At 35.6% G+C, this 24,329-nt stretch overlaps 1 protein-coding gene across 4 annotated transcripts in view; it reads right to left on the reverse strand.

Annotated features, from left to right (window-relative positions):
- Positions 1-24,329, reverse strand: part of NDUFAF2 (NADH:ubiquinone oxidoreductase complex assembly factor 2) — a 278,588-nt gene that overhangs the window by 145,085 nt on the left and 109,174 nt on the right. For all 4 annotated transcript variants that reach the window (XR_008379758.1, XR_008379755.1, XM_053590157.1 and 1 more), the window contains exon 2: positions 5,582-5,671. Coding sequence is in view for 2 of the 4 variants with exons in the window: in XM_053590157.1 (XP_053446132.1) it covers positions 5,582-5,671 (90 nt within the window). In the remaining 2 variants the exon portion in view is untranslated. The remainder of the gene's footprint in view (positions 1-5,581; positions 5,672-24,329) is intronic.

The raw sequence follows: 24,329 nt of genomic DNA on the forward strand, positions 1-24,329 counted from the left end.
CTCTAAATCTGAGCTCTGTTTGTTCATCAGCCACTCCCTCTTCCGACCAGCTTGTCCAGTCTGCCTTCTACCATCCAAGTATAGACAGGTTAGCAACTTAGTATGGTTTGACTTACAATTTTTCAACTTTATTATGGTGCAAAACCATTCTGTTTTCCACTTTTGGTACCGTATTCAATAAATTACATAAAGTATTTAACACTATATTATTAAATAGGCTCTGTGTTAGATATGTTAGATGATTTTGTCCAAATGTAGCCTAACGTAAGTGTTCTGAGCACATTTAAGGTAGGGCAGGCTAACCAGTGATGTTCAGTAGGCTGGGTGTATGAAACATGTTTTCAACTTACAGGACATAACCATGTGCTGGGGATCATCTGTAATAACTCCAGGACCAATACTCAAAAGGCTCAACACTGAATAGTTGTAGGAGCAGAAACGGCAAAAATCAACTGTGGGCCTGGAATTAGTCATCTCCCTCCCTCTGCTCTGTTCTCCCTTGCACTGATCCCACACACATATCCCCAGTATAATCCCAGTGTTCTGCGCTTGCCTGTTCCCGAGCTTCTCCTGTTATTTTTTTCTGTATTCTCTTTCTCATTAGTTTTCATGCCTATTTGGCCTATTTCCAGTGAAAACTTGCACAGATTTTATATTCCTTGTCAGGCCGTAGGTTGTGAAGGACAGAGACATGTATAGGTGATTTGTTTTTCTATTACAGAACGATCTCAGAAGAGTAGGTATTTATTAAAATTGTTAAGTGAATATTTCTATTGTAAAAATACTTGTTGTAGCCGGGCGCGGTGGCTCACACCTGTAATCCCAGCACTGTGGAAGGCTGAGGAGGGAGAATTGCTTGAGCTCAGGAGTTCGAGACTCGCCTGAGCGACAGTGAGACCCCGACTTGTGAAAAAAATGGAAAAACCCAGCCGGGTGCTGCGGCGAGCGCCTGTAATCCCAGCGGCTTCTGGAGGCTGAGGCAGCGGGGTGCCCGCAGCCCGAGTCTGAGGTTGTGGTGAGCTACCACGCCCACTGCACTCTGCTCAGGGGCATAGGGTGGGACCCTGTCTCAACAAAAAAAAAAAAAAAAAAAAGTAAAGAAATAAAAAATAAGCAACGAAATAAAATAAAAAAGCCAAAAAAAAAATAAAATAAAATAACCAAAAAAAAAAAATACTTGTTGTAATAGAATTTTCATTTGTATTGAAAATCCAGTTTAAGAATACCAAAATTCTTCTGTGCAGTCAAGGAAATAAGTGGTTTATGGAATTTTTCAATTGCATCTTGATGGTCAAAATAAAATTTACTTATTATATTTATGAGATTTTTCTAGAAAAGAAACTTCTTTAAAAATAACTCAAAATGAGTTATATCTATGACAAGTTGTAAACAATATACATTCAGTTTTAGTTAGGAGCAGAAAGTTAATTTAGAAAAATTAACTGCTAGGGCAAGTGTCAGTAAACCATAGCCTATAAGCCAAATTCTGTTCACCACTTAAATTTTTCAATGGTTGGAAAAAACATAAAAAAATCAATATTTCATGACACATGAAAAATTATATAGAACTCAAAATTTCAGTGTTATAAATAAGGTTTATTGGAACCCAGCAACACTCCTTTGTTTACACATCATCTAGGGTAGCTTTTGTGCTACAACAGCAGAGCTGAGTAGTTATAATAGACCAAGTGGCCCAAAAAGCCTGAAATATTTACAATTTGGTCCTTTAAAGAAAAAGTTTGCCAACTTCTGTTCCAGGTCTACCATTACATATAATCCTTTTAAGCAATGACTATATATATCTTAGTGCAAAACTCTTTCTTATTATCTAAAATAAAAAATTATTAAATATAATACTTTTAAATAATGATTTCCATGTATTCCAGAGTCTATGAACACATACCAGTGGGCATATAGTCATGCTGAGATAGTATAATGGCATAATGCATAATTATAAACATGAAAAAAAAGCCCTTAAAGTAACAATTTGTGTTAGTTCTAAGTCTATAAGACAGCATTTTCAGTTCTCTTAAAAGGTTGAAAAAAGAAAAATAATAGAATCCAAATTATTAAAAAAGTTCAAGGCAGGTAAGTAGGTTGGGGAAATTCTAATACATCTTTCTAAAGTTTACTGGTTTTGTATAAGCTTATAAAATTCATCCACTGTTACAAGATTGTAACAGCACTCAGACACTAAATGTATTAAATACCACCTAGTCTATTTACTCTCATGGGTCACTATTCTGCAAGGCTGAGGTCTCTAACCCCTGGGCTGTGAACCACTACCAGACTGTTGCTTGTTGACACAGGCAGGAAGTGAGTGGCAAGTGAGTGAGCAAAGCTACATCTGTATTTATAGCCGCTCCCCAATACTCACATCACTGCCTGAGCTCCTCCACCTCCTGTCAGACCAGTCACAGCATTAGATCCTTATAGGAGCCTGAGCTCTACTGTAAACTGTGCATGCAAGGGTAGATCTAGGTTGCCCATTCATTATGAAAATCCTAGGCCTGATGATCTGAGGTGGAGCTGAGGACATAGCAACACACTTTGTTTATCACTGTCTCCCATAACCCCCACATGGGACCACTTACTTTCAGGAAAACAAGCTCAGGGCTCCCACTGATTCTACATCATGGTGAGCTGTATACTTATTTCAGTATACAGGGTGTCCATAAGGTTCGTGTCTATATACAACTATTTTAAATTGCACATGAACTTTATGGCCATTTTATTACAATGTAATAATAATAGAAATAAAGTGCACAATAAATGTAATTTGCTTGAATCATTCCAAAACCATCACCCTACCTCCCATCTGTGGAAAAATTGCCTTCCATGAAACTGGTACCTGATGCCAAAAAGACTGGTGACTGCTGCTCTAAGGTGATACGAGGGCTTCCTTTAGCTTCCTTTTAAAAGATGATTTAAAGGACCTTTGTTTTATTTAGATATGTGTACATATAAAAATGTAACTGCTAAAATAAGATTGTATATAATCGCACAATAATCAGATATTTGAATGTCTTATGAAAATAATAATGGCGAATGCCATCACTATCTGTTATGTATCCAGTAAAGATTAAAGCTGAAAATGGTCAATGTGATTACTCATTTATACAATCACATCCACTTTCCTAACTACTATATGCAACAAAGGAAATATCCTGCTTAATTTTGGCAAAGTTTAAGAGGATGGAATAGAAGAAACTAATAATAACAAATTGTTTCTACTTTATAACCTCAAAACGATCTGAAACTGAACCTCTAGCCAATTATAAATCATATAATGATTGTACCACTGCTAATGATACCTGTGTGGTGGATTCCGTATCAGTCCTTAGTATAGTGTAACCATTGTTTGAAGAGAATTCTGCAAGATAACTGGACAGTTTACACCTTAAGACAGATTCTAGCATTCTCTCATCAATGTTTATCTCCATTCTCTTCAGTATGCATAAGATTTTCACTGAACTTTGATACTTTCATTGGACATGACACATCATAATGAGTGTAAAAGCGAACATGCAAATTAAAGCTCCCATTAATCACTAAAAGAGATTAGAAGACAGTCAGGGAAATAATTCATGAAGCACACATTCTTCAAATCTCCACAGGTACTAAAAATGGCAAATACACCTTTATATGCATTGACAATAGAGGCAAGATAAATGATATATTCTATCACCAGATTCAATAGGTGGCCATTCAGAACCAGTATTATGGAAAGGTCACCAATAGTCTGGATTCAAAGGGTATTACATTAGAAATATGTACCTACTTCACTTAAGAGACTGTAATAAAACCTTGGCCTTTTTTTTTTTTTTTTTTAAAACAGGGTTTCATTATGAGTAAAAGCCAGAGTCTTTATGATGGCCTACGAGGCCTCACAAATCGGGCATCCTCTTAACTCCCTAACTTCATCTCCTATTACTTTCTGTCTGGCTCTATGCCAGTTCCATTGGCCTCCTCTTGTTCCTTAAACACCTAAGCAAGTTCCTGCATCAGGGCTTTTGCACTTACTGTCCAGCCATGCTCCTCTGTTAGTTATCTGCATGGCCAGCCCCTGCTCTGTCTTTATTCAAAAGTCATTTTCTCTGCAAGTCCTTTTCTGAACAGGGCTTGCAGAGAAGCCTATAAGCTTTCTCTGCAAGACCGTCCCCAATACACTGTATATCCCTTCTCTGGTTTATTTTCTACAACCATTAATATACTATATACTCTAGTTATTCATCTGTTGTTTTTTTTTTTCTTTCTCCCAACTCAAAATGTAAGCTCCAGGAATGCAGGGGTTCTCAATAGATGTCTATTAAATAAGTGAATAAAAAGGACACGTGTTTAATCTCAAGTATGAGAAAATATGCAACTTGTGGGTTACCTGAACTTGCTTAGGAGGCCAAAGAGACTGGGATAGAGCCAGAGAGAAAGCAGTAATAGGAGATGAGGTTAGGGAGTTAAGAGGATGCCAAACCTGTGGGGTCTTGTAGGCCACTATAAGGACTCTGGCTTTTACTCTGCTATTAATAATCGATGAATATAATATTCATCTGAACTGGAAAATACTTTAGGTTCATTTGGCATTGATACCATTTAAATGTTTTCTTCTGTCTGCTTCTTTGTATATAGTGTTTTTGTTTGTGTTTATTTATATTTTAATTTGCCTTTTAAAGGTATAGAGTTCTTATTTTTTACATTTCATTGATGTATACTGCTGTAAAAATAATTTTTGAGTGTTTGGTTGATATATTTGTTTTAAGCGTATGCCCCATGGGATAGTTAGGCTGAATTACTAGATCAGGAGAGCCGTAAAAAGCATTAGGACTTCATTCTAATTCTCTGAAAGTCTCAAAGGCTGAAAAATGAGTAATTACCTATTTGCTTATTTATAACTTTATTTCTATAAACATTTAATTCTATATTATTGTTGAAAAAGATGATAAAATAGGCTCATTTTAAGATGGCTGCGGTATTATTTGAAAATTGCAAATGTAGCTTTTAACATTGGAAAGTCTTTTAAAATAAGAAAGCTCAATTACTCCTCCTAGAAGTTGCCGACTTGTATTTTGTTATTTATTCAAAAATACCTCTGATATCAACCCATCTGTAAACTTTCTTATAGTTCTAGTTTTTTCATAGCTAATAAACAAAAATGGACACGATGTTTTTACTAAAATGATGTTCATGTTCATATGCTGGCATAAAAGTAACATAATGCCTATTGCTACCATATGTAAGGGATCATGCTATGCTGACCAGGAAACGAGTCTACTGCTTACCCATGTATGTACTTGTATAACACAGTAATTTGTCTTTACCTCCTTAAATTATGCCTCCTAAGACCTTTGCTTGCCTTACCCTAGATTGGCTTTGCCAAGCTTATTAGTTCTATTTGTTATTCGTGGATTCCCTAACTAAAATTTGGCACATTTCAAGGAAATGCAATGTTTTTAAAAGTTTCAAGGATTCAGACTGTAAAGCTTTTTGTAAAGAGAAACAGTATATAATTATATACACTGTGATCGATTTTGTATAACATTAACAATTTGCCTCCCAAAAGATTCTACTAAAAGCAGAAACTTACCTTCCCATTCTGTTGGAATATCCCCTACTTCATAGTCTACTTCTTTTTTATTTGATGCTTCTACAATTCTTTTCTCTCGAATAGTTTGTCCTATGAGACAAAAGTGATTAATGCATTTTAGATGCAGTAGTTATTACAAGTAATATCTTCTCTTTTGATTTTGTACACACTGTCACATGGTAAAAAATTAAATTAACAGGAGAAAGAATATATTCCCTTCAAAATTAGATAATGCTATTAAAGGCAATTTCTACACCACTGCAAAAATTTTAAGTTTTCTACACCATAGTATGCAAGATTTAATAGCAGAATAAATCTAGATTCAATATACAGAAAAAGAGCAACCAATGAATCCTGTAGGACACTAATGGGTAATAAAAACATTTTAATCATCAACAAAGTGTTCAACTCCTTCAAAATTACATGTGTGTGTATGTGTGTATATGTGTGTGTGTGTGTGTATCCACCAGAGGTGCCAGTGGCTGCTGCAACTGCCCAGGAAAATCAATACTCTTGGCTCTTACTGAGCATGTAACGGACCTAGCAAGCGACCATTGTCTCTATAATACACTGGCAAACCCAAGGGACCTATGGATTGTATTCTTTGGCCCCTGAATCACTACCTCTCAGGGGAATTTAAAGGAAAAAGGATAAATCTGGTGAGCTTCAGGTCTGGTGCTTTCGGTGAAAGATTATCATCTGGAGTGGGATGGTAGTAATGTAGAAACATGAAAGCAGAGAGAACAATAAAGAAAGTGATGGAGAGAGGCCAAGAATAAGATGAGAGGCTTGGCACCTGTGGCTCAAGCGGCTAAGGCGCCAGCCACATACGTCTGAGCTGGCAGGTTTGAATACAGCCCGGGCCCACCAAACAACAATGACAGCTGCAACCAAAAAATAGACAGGGATTGTGGCAGGCACCTATGGTCCCAGCTACATGGGAGGCAGAGGCAGGAGAATCGCTTGAGCCCAGGAGTTGGAGGTTGCTGTGAGCTGTGATGCCACGGCACTCTACCCAGGGCAACAGCTTGAGGATCTGTCTCAAAAAAAAAAAAAGAGTAAAATGAGAATGCCTAATGCTTACATTTCTCAAAGAGTTGATTAATGCACATTTTAAGTTTATAAAAGAGGCATAAAACAATTTGTTATTTTCTTCTGCTTTCATAAAGTTTTTATTATATCCTTCAAAACACCTTTGTCAAATGGTGGCTTCAAACACATATCTTTTTCATTGAAACTTTAGGCTGGGAAACCAGGTAGGCTTTCTACTTCCCCAGTAGTTTACAAGTGCGTCTCTTTCTCCTCCAGGGAACATGAACTGAGATAGAGAAGCCATCCAGGAACAAGGGAAGCCACAAGGCTTAACAGTGATCAGACCAGTCAGAGTGAAATCTGGGCCTTAGAAAATACTCCTTACTCTTAGTAGTATTCCTAGCTTAATCATATGTTATGCAAAGTAGACTAGGTTATATAATTTAAAAAACTGACCCTGTTGCCTGCACTCTCCTATACTACCTAAAATTCTAATAAGTGACAATTCCATCAAATGAGAAAACAAAACTCTTGAGAGGACACAAAAGTGCAGCCTTAGAGGACTGAATGCCTAGTTTCATTTCCTCTGCCTTAGCATTATTACATGAAGGGCTGGGAGTCCACAGCCAAGCCACCGATGCTAACCACCTTCAAGTATGCAGTCAAGGAAGCTCTGCATTCCATTATGAACTCAATCAGGCTGATTCAAACCTAACATAGAAGCTCCCCAAATTCTACAAAGAGGAGTTACCCTTTGTTTTTGTAGAGATAAGGATTAGGGTAAAAGCAGCATATAACAATGGCAGCTGCATTTCTCTGACAACAGAGGCTCAATATACGTACACATAGTTTTACTAAAATTCTGTTTATTCACATTCATAAATGCACACAAATTTAGTATATATGGAAGTGTGTTTAAATGGCAATTTTCAAAGTGTTTATGTCAAAATCCCTATTTCTTCATATAGTTCTTATCTAACTTCCAAGATTAAGTATGTCCTTTTAGCAATAACAGTTATAAAGAGGAAAACTATTGTCTAAAACACAAAATGTGAATACTTGAGACATGTGTGGTCTATAAGTTTCTAAATGTATATCAATAAAGTTTACCACATGGGAGAGTATAGAGATGTCTAGCCCAGCTGTACCAATAAATGCATACATATGTTAAAGGTTTACCTATGTATCAGTGACACAAAAACTAACTTTTTAATCCTACTTTGGAGTGGCACCCGTAGCTCAGTGGGTAGGGTGATAGCTACATACACAGAGGCTGGTTGGTTTGAACCCCCCTCAGGCCAGCTAAAACAACGATGACACCTGCAACAAAAGAAAAATAGCCGGGCGTTGTGGTGGGCGCCTCCAGTCCCAGCTACTTGGGAGGCTGAGGCAAGAAAATCGCTTTAGCTCAAGAGTTGGAGGTTGCTGTGAACTATGACGCCACAGCACTCTACCCAGGACAACAGCTTGAGAAAAAAAAGAAAGAAAGAAAGAAAAAAAACCCTTTTTTGGGGTCTATCTATTTAATTTAAGGTCTCCAAAGAATTTAAAAAATCAAAAGTCATACCTGTTTGTGTGTATGGAAAAATGGGATGAGTAATTAATAAGGTAGTTTAATTTCTTGATAATTGCTGAACAAAGCTTTGTTTATAATAGGTAACAAATTAAATTCATTCATTCATTATTCATTCATGCATGCATGCGTTATTTATTTATTTGACTGAGTCTCACTCTTTTGCCCAGGCAAGTGCCATTGTACCAACCCAGCTTACAGCAACCTCAAACTCCTGGGTTCAAGTGATCCTTCAAACTCAGCCTCGCAAGCATGTGGGACTACAGTTGCCTAACCCCAATGCCCAGCTAATTTTTTTATTTTTAGTAGAGATGACATCTCCCTTACTCAGGCTGATCTCAAACTCCTGACCTTAATCCATACTCCTGCTTCAGTCTCCCAGAGTGCTAGGATTTCAGGTGTGAGCCAATTCCTTGGCTCAAAATGTACTTTTAAAAGTGTACATCTGCGTGGATGTGGAGAGAAGGGAACACTTTTACACTGCTGGTGGGACTGCAAACTAGTACAACCTTTCTGGAAGGAAGTATGGAGAAACCTCAAAGCACTCAAGCTAGACCTCACATTTGATCCTGCAATCCCATTACTGGGCACCTACCCAGAAGGAAAAAAATCCTTTTATCATAAGGACGCTTGTACTAGACTGTTTATTGCAGCTCAATTTACAATCGCCAGAATGTGGAAACAGCCTAAATGCCCACCAATCCAGGAATGGATTAACAAGCTGTGGTATATGTATACCATGGAATACTATTCAGCTATTAAAAAAAATGGAGACTTTACATCCTTCGTATTAACCTGGATGGAAGTGGAAGACATTATTCTTAGTAAAGCATCACAAGAATGGAGAAGCATGAATCCTATGTACTCAATTTTGATATGAGGACAATTAATGACAATTAAGGTTATGGTGGGGGAGGAAAAGCAGAAAGAGGGACGGAGGGAGGGGGGTGGGGCCTTGGTGTGTGTCACACTTTATGGGGGCAAGACATGATTGCAAGAGGGACTTTACCTAACAATTGCAATCAGTGTAACCTGGCTTATTGTACCCTCAATGAATCCCCAACAATAAAAAAAAAAAAAAAAAACTTCCATTACAATGTTAAAGAGCAAAAAAAAATAAAAATAAAAAATAAATTATTCATTTCTCAGAAAAAAGTGTACATCTTTAAAAATATAAAAAAAAGCATTGGGGTCCTGAATAAATTGTTTGTGACCAGGTGTAAGTTTTTCCAATAAAATAAAGTGCTTTAAAACTACTCTATTCTTTAGAATAAATCCTACTCGTATAATTTTTATGAATTGAGAATGTAATTTATGCCTCCAATTGAGCAAGGAATTATGCGCAAATTATACCCTTATTTACACTATATGTTTTCATGCAAGATTTGTAAAGACAATCCTGTTTTTCATAACGACAAAATTTCCATCCTAGCAAATAGATCACATTTTAAGTACATGCTCAAGTGCCAAGTTTCTTTTTTTTTTTGCAGTTTTTGGCCAGGGCTGAGTTTGAACCCACTACCTCTGGCATATGGGGCCGGCACCCTACTCCTTTGAGCCACAGGTGCCACCCGCAAGTGCCAAAAGTTTAGGGTTTATTTACATTTAGAAATTGGAATGTGACAACAAAAACATTCAATTTAATATATATATATAGGTTTAATGAGTCCTAAGATAATAATACAAAATTGACACGGTAAGCTCTCTGAAATAAAACAGTGCACAGTTGTTTAATGTTAAAAATATTAGGTATTATTGAAAGTAAAAATAAAAATTTGAATTCAGGAAGATAGTAATGGTCAATGGTCTATGGATTTAAAGATTGTAGAAATAGTAGCATGCTTTTCAAACTCAAAAAAATTTAAAGTTACCTACTGCTGAACTAATTGCCCTAGAAGGATATATTTCTTTTGCTTAGAAAATATGAAAACCATTTAGGGAAAAGAAAAGGTAAGATCCCCCACACAGGGTAGATGACAAAAGTTTAAGTAAAAGACAGATTTCACCTGTTTCATTGAGCTTCTAGGATATAGTTATGGGTACCTTGAACACAGACATGGGAAGAAATTCTACAACAAATCTTAAATTTTAGTCATTCAAGCATTGTCTTGCAATTTTTGCCATACCTTATAGTATTATATCCTAATATTTTTAAGTTGAATTGCTTTTTTCAATATTCGTTTGTACTTTATCCTAAAAAATATCCATAAAATCATGGACTTAATGTCCTACTTGCATTTTTGTTCACCATACATTAAAATGGCTATAGATCTTAAAAACTGAAAGGGTTGTCTTTGTATCACCAGCAGTCATCTTATAGATCACACTTGGGAAATTATACTGCAGACCACCTGCAGATACAGGTCCAGCAACAGATATGGTAAATTTGGGCATAAGAACCAACATAACCAGTTCCTATGGACAGGGAATGGCTGATGAGTATCAGAGTCTTGTTTAGATTATGTTTACCCTTGATTTCATAAAATCCCATATGCGTAACAATTATTTTGTTAGGTTTGAAAGAAAGGAGAGGTCCTAGAATTCCAAGGGTAGCCAGAAGAAAAACAAATAGCTAACATTTATGGCATGTTTACCATGAATAAAACACTGAACTAGGGCAGTGCCTGTGGCTCAGTGGGTAGGGTACGGGTTCCATATATCGAGGGTGGTGGGTTCAAACCCGGCCCCAGCCAAACTGCAACAAAAAAATAGCCGGGCGTTGTGGCGGGCACCTGTAGTCCCAGTTACTCGGGAGGCTGAGGCAAGAGAATTGCCTAAGCGCAGGAGCTGGAGGTTGCTGTGAGCTGTGTGATGCCACGGCACTCTACCGAGGGCGATAAACTGAGACTGTCTCTACACACACACAAAAAACATTGAACTAAGTTTTAATTCTACATGAGTAATTTCATTTAAACTTTGCAATTCAATGAGGTACTATTATTACTATTGTAATTTGTGCAATTCTTTACAAATGAAATGGACAATTCATTTATAAAGAGACTGAGGCTTAGGAGAATTTAAGACATATACTTCAGGTCACTTGCTAGCAAACAGGGGTCAGGATTTGAACACAGGTCTTTTGACTTCAGGCCCTAAACATTTAACATATAAAATATGTGGCCAGACTTTTAGATAGACGTCTACAAATGCTGTATCTGTAAACCAACCCCATTTCAGTTTGTAAAATACAAGGGCTAAGCAAAAAGAAAAATACCAGCCATTTCTCAGAAGATTAAAAATCAACCCTTTCTTTCTAAAAATAACCATGGCCTTTCATTAGGGTATGTTCAGAATGTACGCATATGTATTAAATCATTTAACATAACAATCCTAACAATCATTCAATAGTCAATAAATCTTCATTGAAGCAAATCTGGAAAATGCTTAAAAGTAAAAGAAAATAAAAAATTATGTATAACTTCACCCTCCAAAATATCTTATTAGTAACACTTCATTGTATTTCCTTTTAGTCTTATCACTATATAGATTACAAATATACAAACACACATGTACATGTACACATACGATTATAAGGTTAAAGTCATACATATATCCTTTTCCCCAGCACTTGGAAAACAGGAATTTTCTCATGTAATTGTGCCATTAACTTAAAAAAAAAAATGTATATTCAGTTTCTGCACATGTTCTGACATCCTGAGCAAAAAAAGGAAGCTCCTGTATAAATGTAATAATAACATTTCTTTTGTTCAAGTGTGTTTTAAATGTGAAGAGAAAAATAAAAGAGGTTGACTCTTTTTTAATACAGGTAACAGGCAAAAAAAGTTAAAAAATACCAAATAAAAATTTATTCCAATTAAAGAGTATGGTCAGGTATGCCATGCAAAGCGAGTTTTACCAATTAAGGCAGAACTTCAAAATAGACTAAGAACAGATAAAGTGCAGTGATCCATTTAATATCCTGGACACTAAAGGAATCCTTTCTTCTAATCCAGTACGGGGAAAAAGTCCTCTGACCTTTGCATTTCCTACCCCCACCCAATTTTTTTCTATTTCTGACCTAGAAAAAGAAAGATGAAGCAATACAGAGATAAGAAAAATGCTTTGAGGAATTTCCTAAAGTTAGCAGGTATTTACCTTCCAGAGAAAAATGACCAGTAAAAGCCACATGCTCCACTGGTGGAGGGAGGAGGACCAGATACTCGCTCCTCTCAGATCAAGTTTATGCAAGGTAGCAGTTGGTGTGTGTCTTTTTGGGAAAGACGTGGAACTTTTTGATATTTTAAGCACCATTTTCAGGATGGGGATTTTATTGTCCGTCATGTGAAATGCCCTCTAAAAATTTAAAAATTATTATTTTTGAATAGGCAAGTCATCCTCCCACTCTCTGTCTCTTGGCCATTCAGTTATCCTCCCCGTGGATACGATGACCAATTTCTGAAGTAATCTAGGAACAGCTTCCAGGTGTACAAGCAAATACATATTTAGGAAGCTTTTTCTCCCCTTGGGACACAAATGATGGCATACTGATCTTTCTGCTCTGCATCATGTTTTTTCCCCCCTTAATATCCTACCTTGGAGATTTTTGCATAAAAAGATCTACATGAAAATTTTTTTCTCTTTCATCTTTCCTTTCCTTTCTTCTTTTTCTTTCCCTCACTCCCTTCCTTTCTTTTTATTTTTATTTTTTTCTTTTAAGACAAAGCTCACTCTGTTTTCTGGCTAGAGTGCAATGGCATCATCATAACTCATTGTAACCTCAAACTCCTGAGCTCAAGCCATCCTCCTATCTCAGCCTCCCAAGTAGCTGAGATTATTGGCATGTGCCATCAAGCCCAGCTAATTTTTCTATTTTTCTGTAAGAGTGGGGGTCTCATCTTTGCTCAGGCTGATCTTGAACTCCTGATCTCAAGTGATCCTCCTGCTTTGGCTTCCAAGAGTGCTAGGACTACAGGTGTGAGCCACTGTACCTAGGCTACATATTAATAAATATTTTTGTCCCCAATTTTTTGCTATTGCAAACAATAATATCTTGAACAACTTTACATATATGCCCTTCCAAGTCAGTGCAAATATACCCATGAGATAAACTCCCAAACGTAGAATTGTTAGATCAGGGTGGTGCCTGGGGCTCAGTGAGTAGGGCGCCGGCCCCATATGCCGAGGGTGGCGGGTTCAAACCCAGCCCCGGCCAAACTGCAACAAAAAAATAGCCAGGCATTGTGGCGGGCGCCTGTAGTCCCAGCTACTCGGGAGGCTGAGGCAAGAGAATCACATAAGCCCAAGAGCTGGAGGTTGCTGTGAGCTGTGTGACGCCATGGCACTCTACCGAGGGCAGTAAAGTGAGACTCTGTCTCTACAAAAAAAAGGAAAAAAAAAGAATTGTTAGATCAAGGGAATGTGCATTTGTAATTTTAAGGGCTATTTCCAAATCATACTCCATAAAGGCTGTATAATTTTACTTCTACAAACAGTAAGTAAAGGCATATATACCCTATACCCTCACCCTTCAATCTTTGCCGTATGATAGGTTAAAAATGGTAACTGGTAATTTTAATTTCACTTTTTATGAAGGAGGTTGACATCATTTCACTTTAAGAACCTTTGCAATTATCTGTTCATGGCCTTTGACCATTTTTCTATTATTGTTGGTCTTCAACTTAATGATTTATAGGAGCTACTTATACTTTTTAAAAGCTTATATACTTAAGAATGACTCTTTGTCATTGATATGAATTGCAAATATTTTTGTAGTTTTTTTAGCTTTATACTATTTTTTAACTTTAAGAATTTTCTATATAATGTAGTTGACTTTTTAAATCCTTTTGTTAATAATTTTAAAATCGGGCGGCGCCTGTGGCTCAGTCGGTAAGGCACCGGCCCCATATACTGAGGGTTGCGAGTTCAAGCCCAGCCCTGGCCAAACTGCAACCAAAAAATAGCCGGGCGTTGTGACGGGCGCCTGTAGTCCCAGCTGCTTGGAAGGCTGAGGCAAGAGAATTGCTTGAGCCCGAGAGTTGGAGGTTGCTGTGAGCTGTGTGAGGCCACAGCACTCTACAGAGGGCCATGGGGTGAGACTCTGTCTCCACAAAAAAAAAAAAAAAATTTTAAATCTACCTCAGTCTGCCATATTTCTTCCTTACTTTTATGGCTTCATTTCTACACCCTAAATATCTTTAAATAAAATAATTATCACTTAGGGCGGCGCCTGTGGCTGAAGGAGTAGGGTGCCGGTCCCATATGCCAGAGATGGCAGGTTCAAACCTAGCCCCAGCCGAAAAAAAATAATTATCACTTATGAGAAAAATCCTTTTTAAAGGCGACTGTACCCTTTGACCCAGCAATCCAATTTCTAAGGGTTTGCCCTCAATATGTACTTCCAGCAACACAAAAATACATGCACAAAAGTGTTCACTAAAGCATTATTTGTAATTGCAAAATACTGAAACTGCTTAAGTAGCCAAACATAGGAGATTTGTTGAATAAATATAGCAATGAAGTACTAACCAGATGTAAAGTAGAATGCAGATCTCTTATGAAGTGAGATTCAAAAAGTTACTTTTAAGTGAAAAAAGCAAAGTGCAAAAGAACACAATACTTTGAAAGGAAAAAGAAAATCATATATTATTTCTTACATACGACTGTATTATCTATATACATATTATTCATTAGTGTTACAAAAAGAGACACATAAGGATAAGCCAGAACAATGAAGATGGCCATAAGGAAGAGTAAATAACTAGGTAGAAATGATATGAAAGGGAATGACACTTGTCTGAATAATGTTTTAATGAAGTTTGAAATCATATTAATGTTCTACATATAAAAAAATTAGATCAATACAGATGTGAAGAAGAAAAATGAAACTAAGACTGAAAATGAGTAGTAACAAAAGAAATCACTTTTTTTTTTTTTACAGTTTTTGGCGGGGGCTGGGTTTGAACCCACCACCTCCAGCAAATGGGGCTGGTGCCCTACTCCTTTGAGCCCATGAGCCACCCAAAGAACTCATCTTTATTTCAAAACATATCCACACTGAAAGCGGAAAACTCCATACTGTTTTCCATAATGGCTGTACCAATCTCCATTCCCACACCCTTCTTGTCCCCACACCCTCACCAACATTTGTTGTCTTTTGACTTTTTGATAATAACCATTCTTATTGGTATGAGGTGGCCTCTCATAGTGGTTTTGATTTGCATTTTCTGGATGATTAATGATGTTGAACACATTTTCACGTACCCATTAGCTATTTTTATGTTTTTTGTTGGAGAAATGTCTATTCATGTGCTTTGCCCATTTTTGAATCAGACTTTTTCCCACTATTGAGTTGCATGAGTTTTTTAAATATGTTTTGGATATTAACCCCTCATCAGATACTATTTACAAATGTTTTTTCCCAATCTACATTGAGAAAACAGAATTTCATTCTGTTAACTCTTTCGTTTGCCTTGCAGAAGTTAGTTTGATGTAGTTTCATTCTTTTTTTTTTTTTTTTGCTTTTGTTGGGTGAGTTTTGGGTGTGATATCCAAAAAAATCATTGGTATGGCCAATGTCTAAGAGCTTTCCTCCTATATTCTCTTCTAGTTTATAGCTTCTGGTTTTATAGTTATATCTTTTATCCACTCTGAGTTGATTTTTATGCATGATGTAAGGGTTCAGTTTCATTTTTTTTTTGGCATGTGTAAATCTAGTTTTTCCTAGCACTATTTACTAAAAACACTATCTTTTCTCCATTGTGACCTCCTGATATCCTTGTCAAAAATTAGATGACTGTATATGTTTAAATTCATTTCTAGGCTCTCTATACTGTTCCACTGGTCTTGTCTGTTTTATGCCAGTACCATGCTGTTTGATTACTACAGCTCTGTAATATAATTTTAAATCAGGAAAAGTGCTGCTTCCAACTTTGTTTTGCTTTCTCACAAGTTTTGGCTATTCAGGGTCTTAGGATTGATTTCTCTATGTCTGTGAAGAATGTCATTGGGATTTTGATAGAGATTGAGTTGAATCTATAGATTGCTTTGGGTAGTATAGACGCTTTACCATTATTAACTCTTCTGATACATGGGATATCTCTACATTGATTTGTGTCTTCTTCAGTTTTTTTCATTGGTATTTTATAATTTTCAATGTAGAGATCTTTCATCTCCTTGACTAAATTTATTCCTAGGTATTATTTTATGCTATTAAAAATGGGATTTTTCCATGATCATATCAATGTACACAGCTATGATTTAATAAAAAAAAATAAAATAAAATAAATAAATAAATAAAATGGGATTTTTTTAGGGGGGAGGGTTAGGTCATTATATGCATGTATTAAATAAAATGTTACTAATTTTTGTATGTTGATTGATATCCCAAAACTTTAATGAATTCATTTATCAGTCCTACAGCGTTTTTTTAATGCATGTTATGTGAAATCTTTGGATGTTTTTTCCATATAGAGTAATTGTTCTGCAAATTATAGATCTTCCTTTGTGATTTGAATGCTTTTTATTTCTTTTACTTGTCTGATTGTTCTTGCTCGTCCTTTATATACTATGTTGAATAGAAGTGGTGAAAGTGAGCATCCTTACCTGTGCCAGAGCTTAGTGGAAACATTTTCAGCATTTCGATATTGATGGTATGTTAACTATGGGTTTTTCTTAAATTGACTTTATTATCTTGAGGATAACAAACCTGTGGAGAATTTTTATCGGGAAAGAATATTGGATTTTGTAAAATGCTTTTTTGTGCCTCAAGTAAGATGATTACATGGTTTTTATTTTTTATTTCGTTTTAATGTGATATATCACATGTTGATTTGTGTATGTGAAACCAGCCTTCCATGCCAACAATAAATCCCACTCGGTAACGATATATAATCTTTTTGATGCATTGTTGAATTTGGTTTGCTAATGTTTCTTTGCAGATTTCTACATCAATATTAATCAGAGAAATTGGTCTGCAGTTTTCTTTTCTTGTGATGTTTTTGTCTGGTGTAGCTTTCAAGGTAATGTTGGCCTTAGAAAATGAATTTGAAAGTATTCCTTCTAGCTCTATTTTTCAGAAGACTTTAAGAAGTATTAAATTTTGTTCGAGTGTGTATCAGCTGAAAGACATCTGATAATTGGGTTTTTATTCGTTGGAAATAATTTCCGTTTCTTCCACATATATAAAGTGTTGTTTCACATTTGAGAGTTGAATAAGACTTACACGTTTTTAAAAAAGTGGGTTAGAAATTGTAATATTTCTAATTTTATTGCTTACTAATACTGCCTTCCTTGGTGTTAGTGACCTTGTAGGTAAGACCTTTGTGGGTGCCTACAGCAGGAGGCATCAATGGTCCTGAAGAATAAGGGAACAGAGTCAGGCATTTCTGCTTCCCTGGGCCACTACTCCTTCCTTAACTCACCTACACAAGTCAGGGAAAATATAGTAGAAACTTCATAGCTGACCATCTCCTACACTAACCACCTCCTTAAATTGATCTAATTTTCATAGATCAGAAATGCACTACATACATGCATCAGTGCAGTAAGCCTACTTCCTTATGTTGACCGTGTCTGTATGTTGATCAGTTTGTTACAGTCCCTTGGGTGGTCAACTTATAGAAGTTCTACTATAGTTAGAGATACTTGGCCTTTAATCTTTAAATTTCAGAACTCACAAGATGTCTGTGACAGTGAAAGAGGGATTTTCTTCCATTTTGTACCAAATCAAAGGTAGAGGACTATGTTGACTATGATCGACAAGCACATGTAATCCTTGGTTAGAGTTTCTAAACTGTGTCTAGTCCCAGCCCAATATTTCCCACTGGTGAGGTAGTATAAGAAGAGATGAATGGAGAGGCTGCACCAAGTGAGGTGACCCATTTCTGAGATAACTGTCCCTTGTAAATAAGCAAGCTTCAGGCCTTTAATGGCATGGAGGAATAGTAATGAAGTAGGCAGAACACTCAGAATAAGAGTCTTACTGTCTGACTGATGTCCCTTTATCACAAGGACATCAAGCAGTGCAACCAGGTGATAATTGTAAATTAGTCTAGTAACTAGTCATGTATAAAAGACTAAATTCTGTGTACAAAAAGAGGCTTAGGAGAGTCAATGAGTAATGTATGAAAGTGAGGGCTACTGAAAGCCAACTATCACACTACATATACTAAATTTGTGGACTTTAACATTTTGTTATTCTTAAACATTACAAATTATATGAACATCAATTAAGAGTACTAAAATAGGAATTCTTATATTGAAATCCATCTTTACATTTGACTTAAAGCAAAATTGACTGAAGTTATTAAAATGCAGCATCTACTTATTAAAAGCCTACTATGTACCAGGTATGTTTAGGTGCCTTTCATATGTTTTAACTTTAAAAAATCTTTTACAGAGAGGTTAGGGTGATTAATTTGCCCAAATATAAATGATTGATTAAAGAAAGTACATCTAGCATTTGAACCTAAGTATTTCTCTGACTCTCAAGCACAAGCTCTTTCTATTTCAGATTTTAAAATTAGTGTTTACAAAGTTTGCGTATGGTATATTATAGATATCCAATTAAAAATATTTTATTCACGACTATATAAGCTATTATTTTCCTATAGTGATTAAATGAAGCACTCCTGCTTGAAAATGTGATGATTCTATAATTTGACATATTCTACGTATATTTATGTGAGCATGAAAACTATCTTGGCAGGTCTCTGCAGGTAATACTTTTTTTTTTTTTTAAGCAATTAAAGAAATCTTACAGATAAGTTTTCAAAGTTTTTAAGACTGCCAACTAGTACAATGGATTACCTAAAATCTTATTAGCTCACCCATATTTACAAGTTTCCTATAAGGAATGGTAGCTTTTTCGATAATAGAACATCTGAAATTATAACGAAATGCTTCATTATTTGACTGCTTTACCCAACATGGTTTACCTTTTCAGGCTCCAAAATCTGAAAAGAGTTCATCTATACCCCAGAAAGCAGAAAAATTCCAAGAAACCTACTTCCTATATTAGTGAAAATGTTTTGTGGCAAGTTTATGGCATACCAATATTCTTCTGTTTTGAGTGGACTTTATTGATTTTTTTTAAGCCATAAATAAAATTTATAAAATTTAAGTATGAAAGTACACAAGAATGTCACCATTTAAGAAAAAAAGATGAACCTATGGTAAATTTGTGCTTGTGCTTTCCACACAGACAATGAGTTCTCTTACTGTCTATTTTTTAAAAGTTTCCATATTACTATTATATTCAAACAAAAATTTAAAGCTCTATAAATATCTTCGATTCAACCAACAAATATACATTGAATAGTCTACTATAATTGAGGAAGATTTACAATAAAAAGTTAAACAAATTCTCAATTACTTTCCTAAATCAAGCAATGTAAGTCTTAGAAATGTCCAGTATTTTACTTCTTACTTCCTTTCCATTACTGTGAAAATCAGAATTGAAAACAGGTGTGTTTTTACAAATAAAGCAATGGGGCCAAGAGCAGTGGCTCACGCCTATAATCCTAACACTCTGGGAGGCCAAGGCAGGTGGATCAACTGAGTTCAAGATTTTGAGATCAACCCGAGCAAGAGTGAGACACCATATCTACTAAAAATAGAAAAACTATTCAAGCATTGTGGTGGGCACCTGTAGTCCCAGCTACTCAGGAGGCTGAGGCAAGAGGATGGCTTGAGCCTGAGTTTGAGGTTGCTGTGAGTTGTGATACCACGGCACTCTACCGAGGGTGACAGACTAAGACTCTGTCTCAAAAAAAAGAAAAAAAAGAAACAGAGGAGATGGTACTTGAATATTATGTTAAAAAATCATTTATCTTCCAAAATACAAAGAATTTTTGACGTTCTGAAAAAGTAGTTGTGAATACACCTACCATACCCCAAAAGGAGATAATCATTATAAAGAAAAATCCAGACGGTATATTCATGACTATTTAGTCCATGCAGTAATGTGTTTACTCCAAAGAACTGAAAGTAGCAGCCACTATAGGTTTTGATGTGTGGAAATCAGTTTTCGGAAGTACTACATTCACCTAATAAATACATTCTGTACTTCTTTGTAAAGCTAAATTATTTTGAATTTATAAAATGCATTTATAATTGAAAGTTTTATAAAATAGCACAAAAAACTAACATTCATGATTCTGCTATGAATATACTGAATTATGATGAGTGTTAACATGACTTAAACGGATATAAAAAAGAAAGAAAAAAGGAGGGAATAAAATTTTTTTCTTAGCCAAATTAAACAGGCTTTAAGATTTATCATACAAAATTCCAGGTTTTTTTACAATATGGACTATTTTACAATATGGAAAAATTTATGAACATGATTGAAAATCTTTCTTTTATAGTGATACTCATTGACTAAAGCAAATGAATCCCAACCTGGTGCACCCTTAATATAAAATGGAATGATACAAAAGGAATAATATTTTCTCCTTTAAAACATTCATAGTGTGTTACAAATTAATATAAGCAAGTATTTGATACTCACTTTGAAGCCTAACTTGAATATTTGGAGCTTTCAATACAAAGGTAAAAAGAAATGGAAGGAATTAATTTAAAATGATGGCAAATATTACTAGAATTAAGAGAATTATAAAATTATGGCACTTGTAAAGGTTGAGCTAAACTTTATTTTCTGTTCTGAAATGTAGCAGATATGACTGTTTATTTGATTGATTTCTAGACTCAAATAGCTTCATGGAAATCAAATACTTGGTCGTTTATCACAGACCATAACAGAAGCAAGGATTCACCTGTTGTTACTAATTCGCAGACTATAAGTATGAATGATTTAATAGAGTATAATTTGTGGTACATTTGTCTTAATTTTTTAAAAATTATGTTTACTTATTAATCCATAAATTATTAATATCCTTAATTGATCTATTTAATTTAGTTAACCACCAGGCGCGAGGAGACCACATAATCATCTAATGAAATGTGATGGTAATCAGCTTAATAGGAACTATAATAGTATTTGTGACCCAGGTTCCTGAGCACAAAAATTGGGTTCATTTAGTGAGGCTAAAATGCCAATAATTTTAAAATTTGTATCTGTAAAAATATCTTCAATAGAGTTTCAATTTATGAAACTGCTCAAGCAGAGCTTCTCCAGCTAAGGCAGACGTCCAGAGTACCACCCATCTTTTCCTCCCTTTCCTTCCATGGAAGAACAACCTCAAACTCCTAGGATCCCTTTGAAAAATCACTGACCAAATCAAAAATCAGACCAAATTTAGTACTTTAGAAATTCCAAAATCCAGCCATTAACATATTCCAATTCCCTAAATAAAATCAAGATCTTGTGAATTGCAGAAAGATCATCAATTATTTGCTTCTTTTGACTGTCAAACAGCCTGTCACAAACTCCTGAGTAATGTAGGGGTTTTGTTTGTTTTTTTGCATTTCTATACCCCAAGGAGATATAAAGCCTACTTCAGGTATGCATATACTAGTTAAGGCTGGAACCTGACTTAAGTAGTTTGAGGCAAGAAATCTTTAGAAGAGACAAAGAAGTATGAATAGCAAGAAGGAAAAAGGACTCTTAATTTCACTTGTCCTCAAGGAAGCAGGCCTTCACTGGAGAGGCATCCTTAATACTTCCTGGAGGCTCTGCTCCTGTGAAGGGGAAGTGACTGAGGGAGTCTGAGGCTGATTACAAGCAGTGAAAGGGAAGACAGGAAAGAAATTCCAGCAAGAACAATTTATATATGGCACCAAATTGTTTTAGTCATTAGTTTAAACTTTCTCCATGACAAAACTTTGCCCTGGCTAATAACTAATAAAATTGGATGACACAAATATTACTTTCTTTTGCTATTCCAGTTCACTGGTAGAAAGAAACCAGTATGTTGTGATTCCACCACAAGGCAGGCTGTAAGATCATGACAAAGTTGGTCCCATTTTGTTTCTAAAGGCTGCAGAAAAAGATCATTGTCCTGCTATTTTTATCTACTTAATCCTTAATTTTTTATTGATGCTCAAAAAGGTAAAGACTACAGCCACAGACAGTAAAACGTACAATATGATGATATTATTTTAAGATTTAAAGCTCTAAAATTAAAATGCATATAAAAGTGGAGCCTGTTTCTAACTCAGGGTATACTGGTAATGTACATCAGGATATTTACTCACAAAAGAATCAAATAATTGGAATTCAAAACTTCTTTGTTCTTAGTAATAAATGATAAAGCTTAACATTTTTTACCTACTTCTTATTACTTCCTTACAATTTTCCAAGATCCAGAGACCATATCATTTAGTCTAACTTAGAAATGTATCAATAACATATCATTGTAGCTTACTAATGGTATCTGACTCATTTAGGAGATGAGCAGAATTATATTTATTGGGCAAGAATTATGTATACAGCGGTACCCGTTGCTCAGTAGGTAGGGTGCCAGCCACATACATGGAGGCTGGACGGTTCGAACTCAGCCTGGGCCAGCTAAGAACAATAATGACAACTGCAACAACAACAAAAAAATAGCTGGGCACTTTGGCAGGCGCCTGTAGTCCCAGCTACTTGGAAGGCTGAGGCAAGAGAACAGCTTAAGCCCCAAGAGTTGGAGGTTGCTGTGAGCTGTGGCGCCATGGCACTCTACCCAGGGAGACAGCTTGAGACTCTGTCTCAAAAAAAAAAAAAAACACCAAAGAAAAGACTTATGTATATGGTACTATTAGATACTTTTTAATTTTCTCATTTAATTCTCACAACCATCTTCATTAAAAAATTGAGGAAACTAAAGTTCAAAGAAAAACTCATGGATAAGAAAAGGTGTGTTTTGAATTACATTTAATTTTTACATCAAAATTTAATAAAATATACTAATATAATCATTTCCTGTGCTACAAAAACACCATTCATATATAGTCAGGTTTACACGGCCTCCCTTTAATAACGCATTTTAAAACCACTTCTCACAGCCTCCTTTCACTTTGTGCCACAGAGCATCCTAACTATTCTGTGACAATAGCACCGTCTACTGGCTGGCAAAGGGATTAGAATAATCTAAAATCAGTATCTGTTTCTTAACCCTTTACAAAGACTAATGTGTAATTTGAGCTCTTTTTCTTCTTTTATTATTACAGCTGAATCATACCTACCTAAAAAAAAAATGTCTCATATGGATACACCTCTTTTTTTCTCCTTTATGTCTCCTTTTAAAAACCTGGGTAGTTGGTGCATCCCTCCATTTCACTGCTAACCAATGTTTGCTAATGTGTGGTAGTTCAGATGAACTATAGATTAAAAGGGATATGTGAATTATTCTGGAAATGGAACTACAATTTATTACACAATTTCTATGAGAAAATTGTTGAATTTAAACAAGCTACTAATGTGGAACTTTTTGAATTCAATTAATTTGTAAATTGGGAACTTGTTATATTATTAAAACATAAAAAAAGCATTAAGTCTTCCACTGTTGTATCTAAAGTAAATAAAAGAATACTGAAACAAAGCAGTACTGTATAGATTTTCCCCCTCTTCGGGGGTAATATACATCCGCCATGTCCTGTAGAATTAGAAACTTACACGTTAGAGTGAAATACTCAAATATTTGTTGATAATAATGATAAGGTTCATAGCTATTTTGCAATGACTCCTTAAAGTTCTATACAAGGAAGAACAGTGCCCATTATTTTAACCTTTATCTATATGATGAAAACTATCAGGATTATATCTATAACTCTAACCACTCAATGAGCTCCAGGTATGAACTTTTGCTCGCAATGCTCTAAGTTGGATGTCTTTACGTTCTGTTACATGGAGTTCTGTATCTTCCTATAATATTGCCTTTAGCATCTAGTCCCTGAAGTTGTCCTGTGTTTATGAGTAAGACCTCATGTTCCTACCTGTGGGATTTTGAATTAAAGCAGAGGAAACATGTAAGATACTCAATTGGTCAATATGAAATCAATTTTATCACTGGTACTAATCAAATAGCAAGGGCCTTTGCCCTATATCTCAATTCTAGAAACTGCTTCTGTAATGTCAATTTGAGTCTGATTTCTTATACGCATGGAAAGACTGTCACTATCCCATATATACATAAGAGCTCTCACCTGACTGGACAGATGTTACTCCTTGACACTGATTCCATGGTCTACTATGATTTGCCTTTGGCCTAATGCTGACATCTACTGCCCAGTTGTAGACCCTTTTCTCACTGTTAGCATTCC

This window comes from Nycticebus coucang, chromosome 1 (genome assembly GCF_027406575.1).
Source record: "Nycticebus coucang isolate mNycCou1 chromosome 1, mNycCou1.pri, whole genome shotgun sequence".
Taxonomy (NCBI): Eukaryota; Metazoa; Chordata; class Mammalia; order Primates; family Lorisidae; genus Nycticebus; species Nycticebus coucang.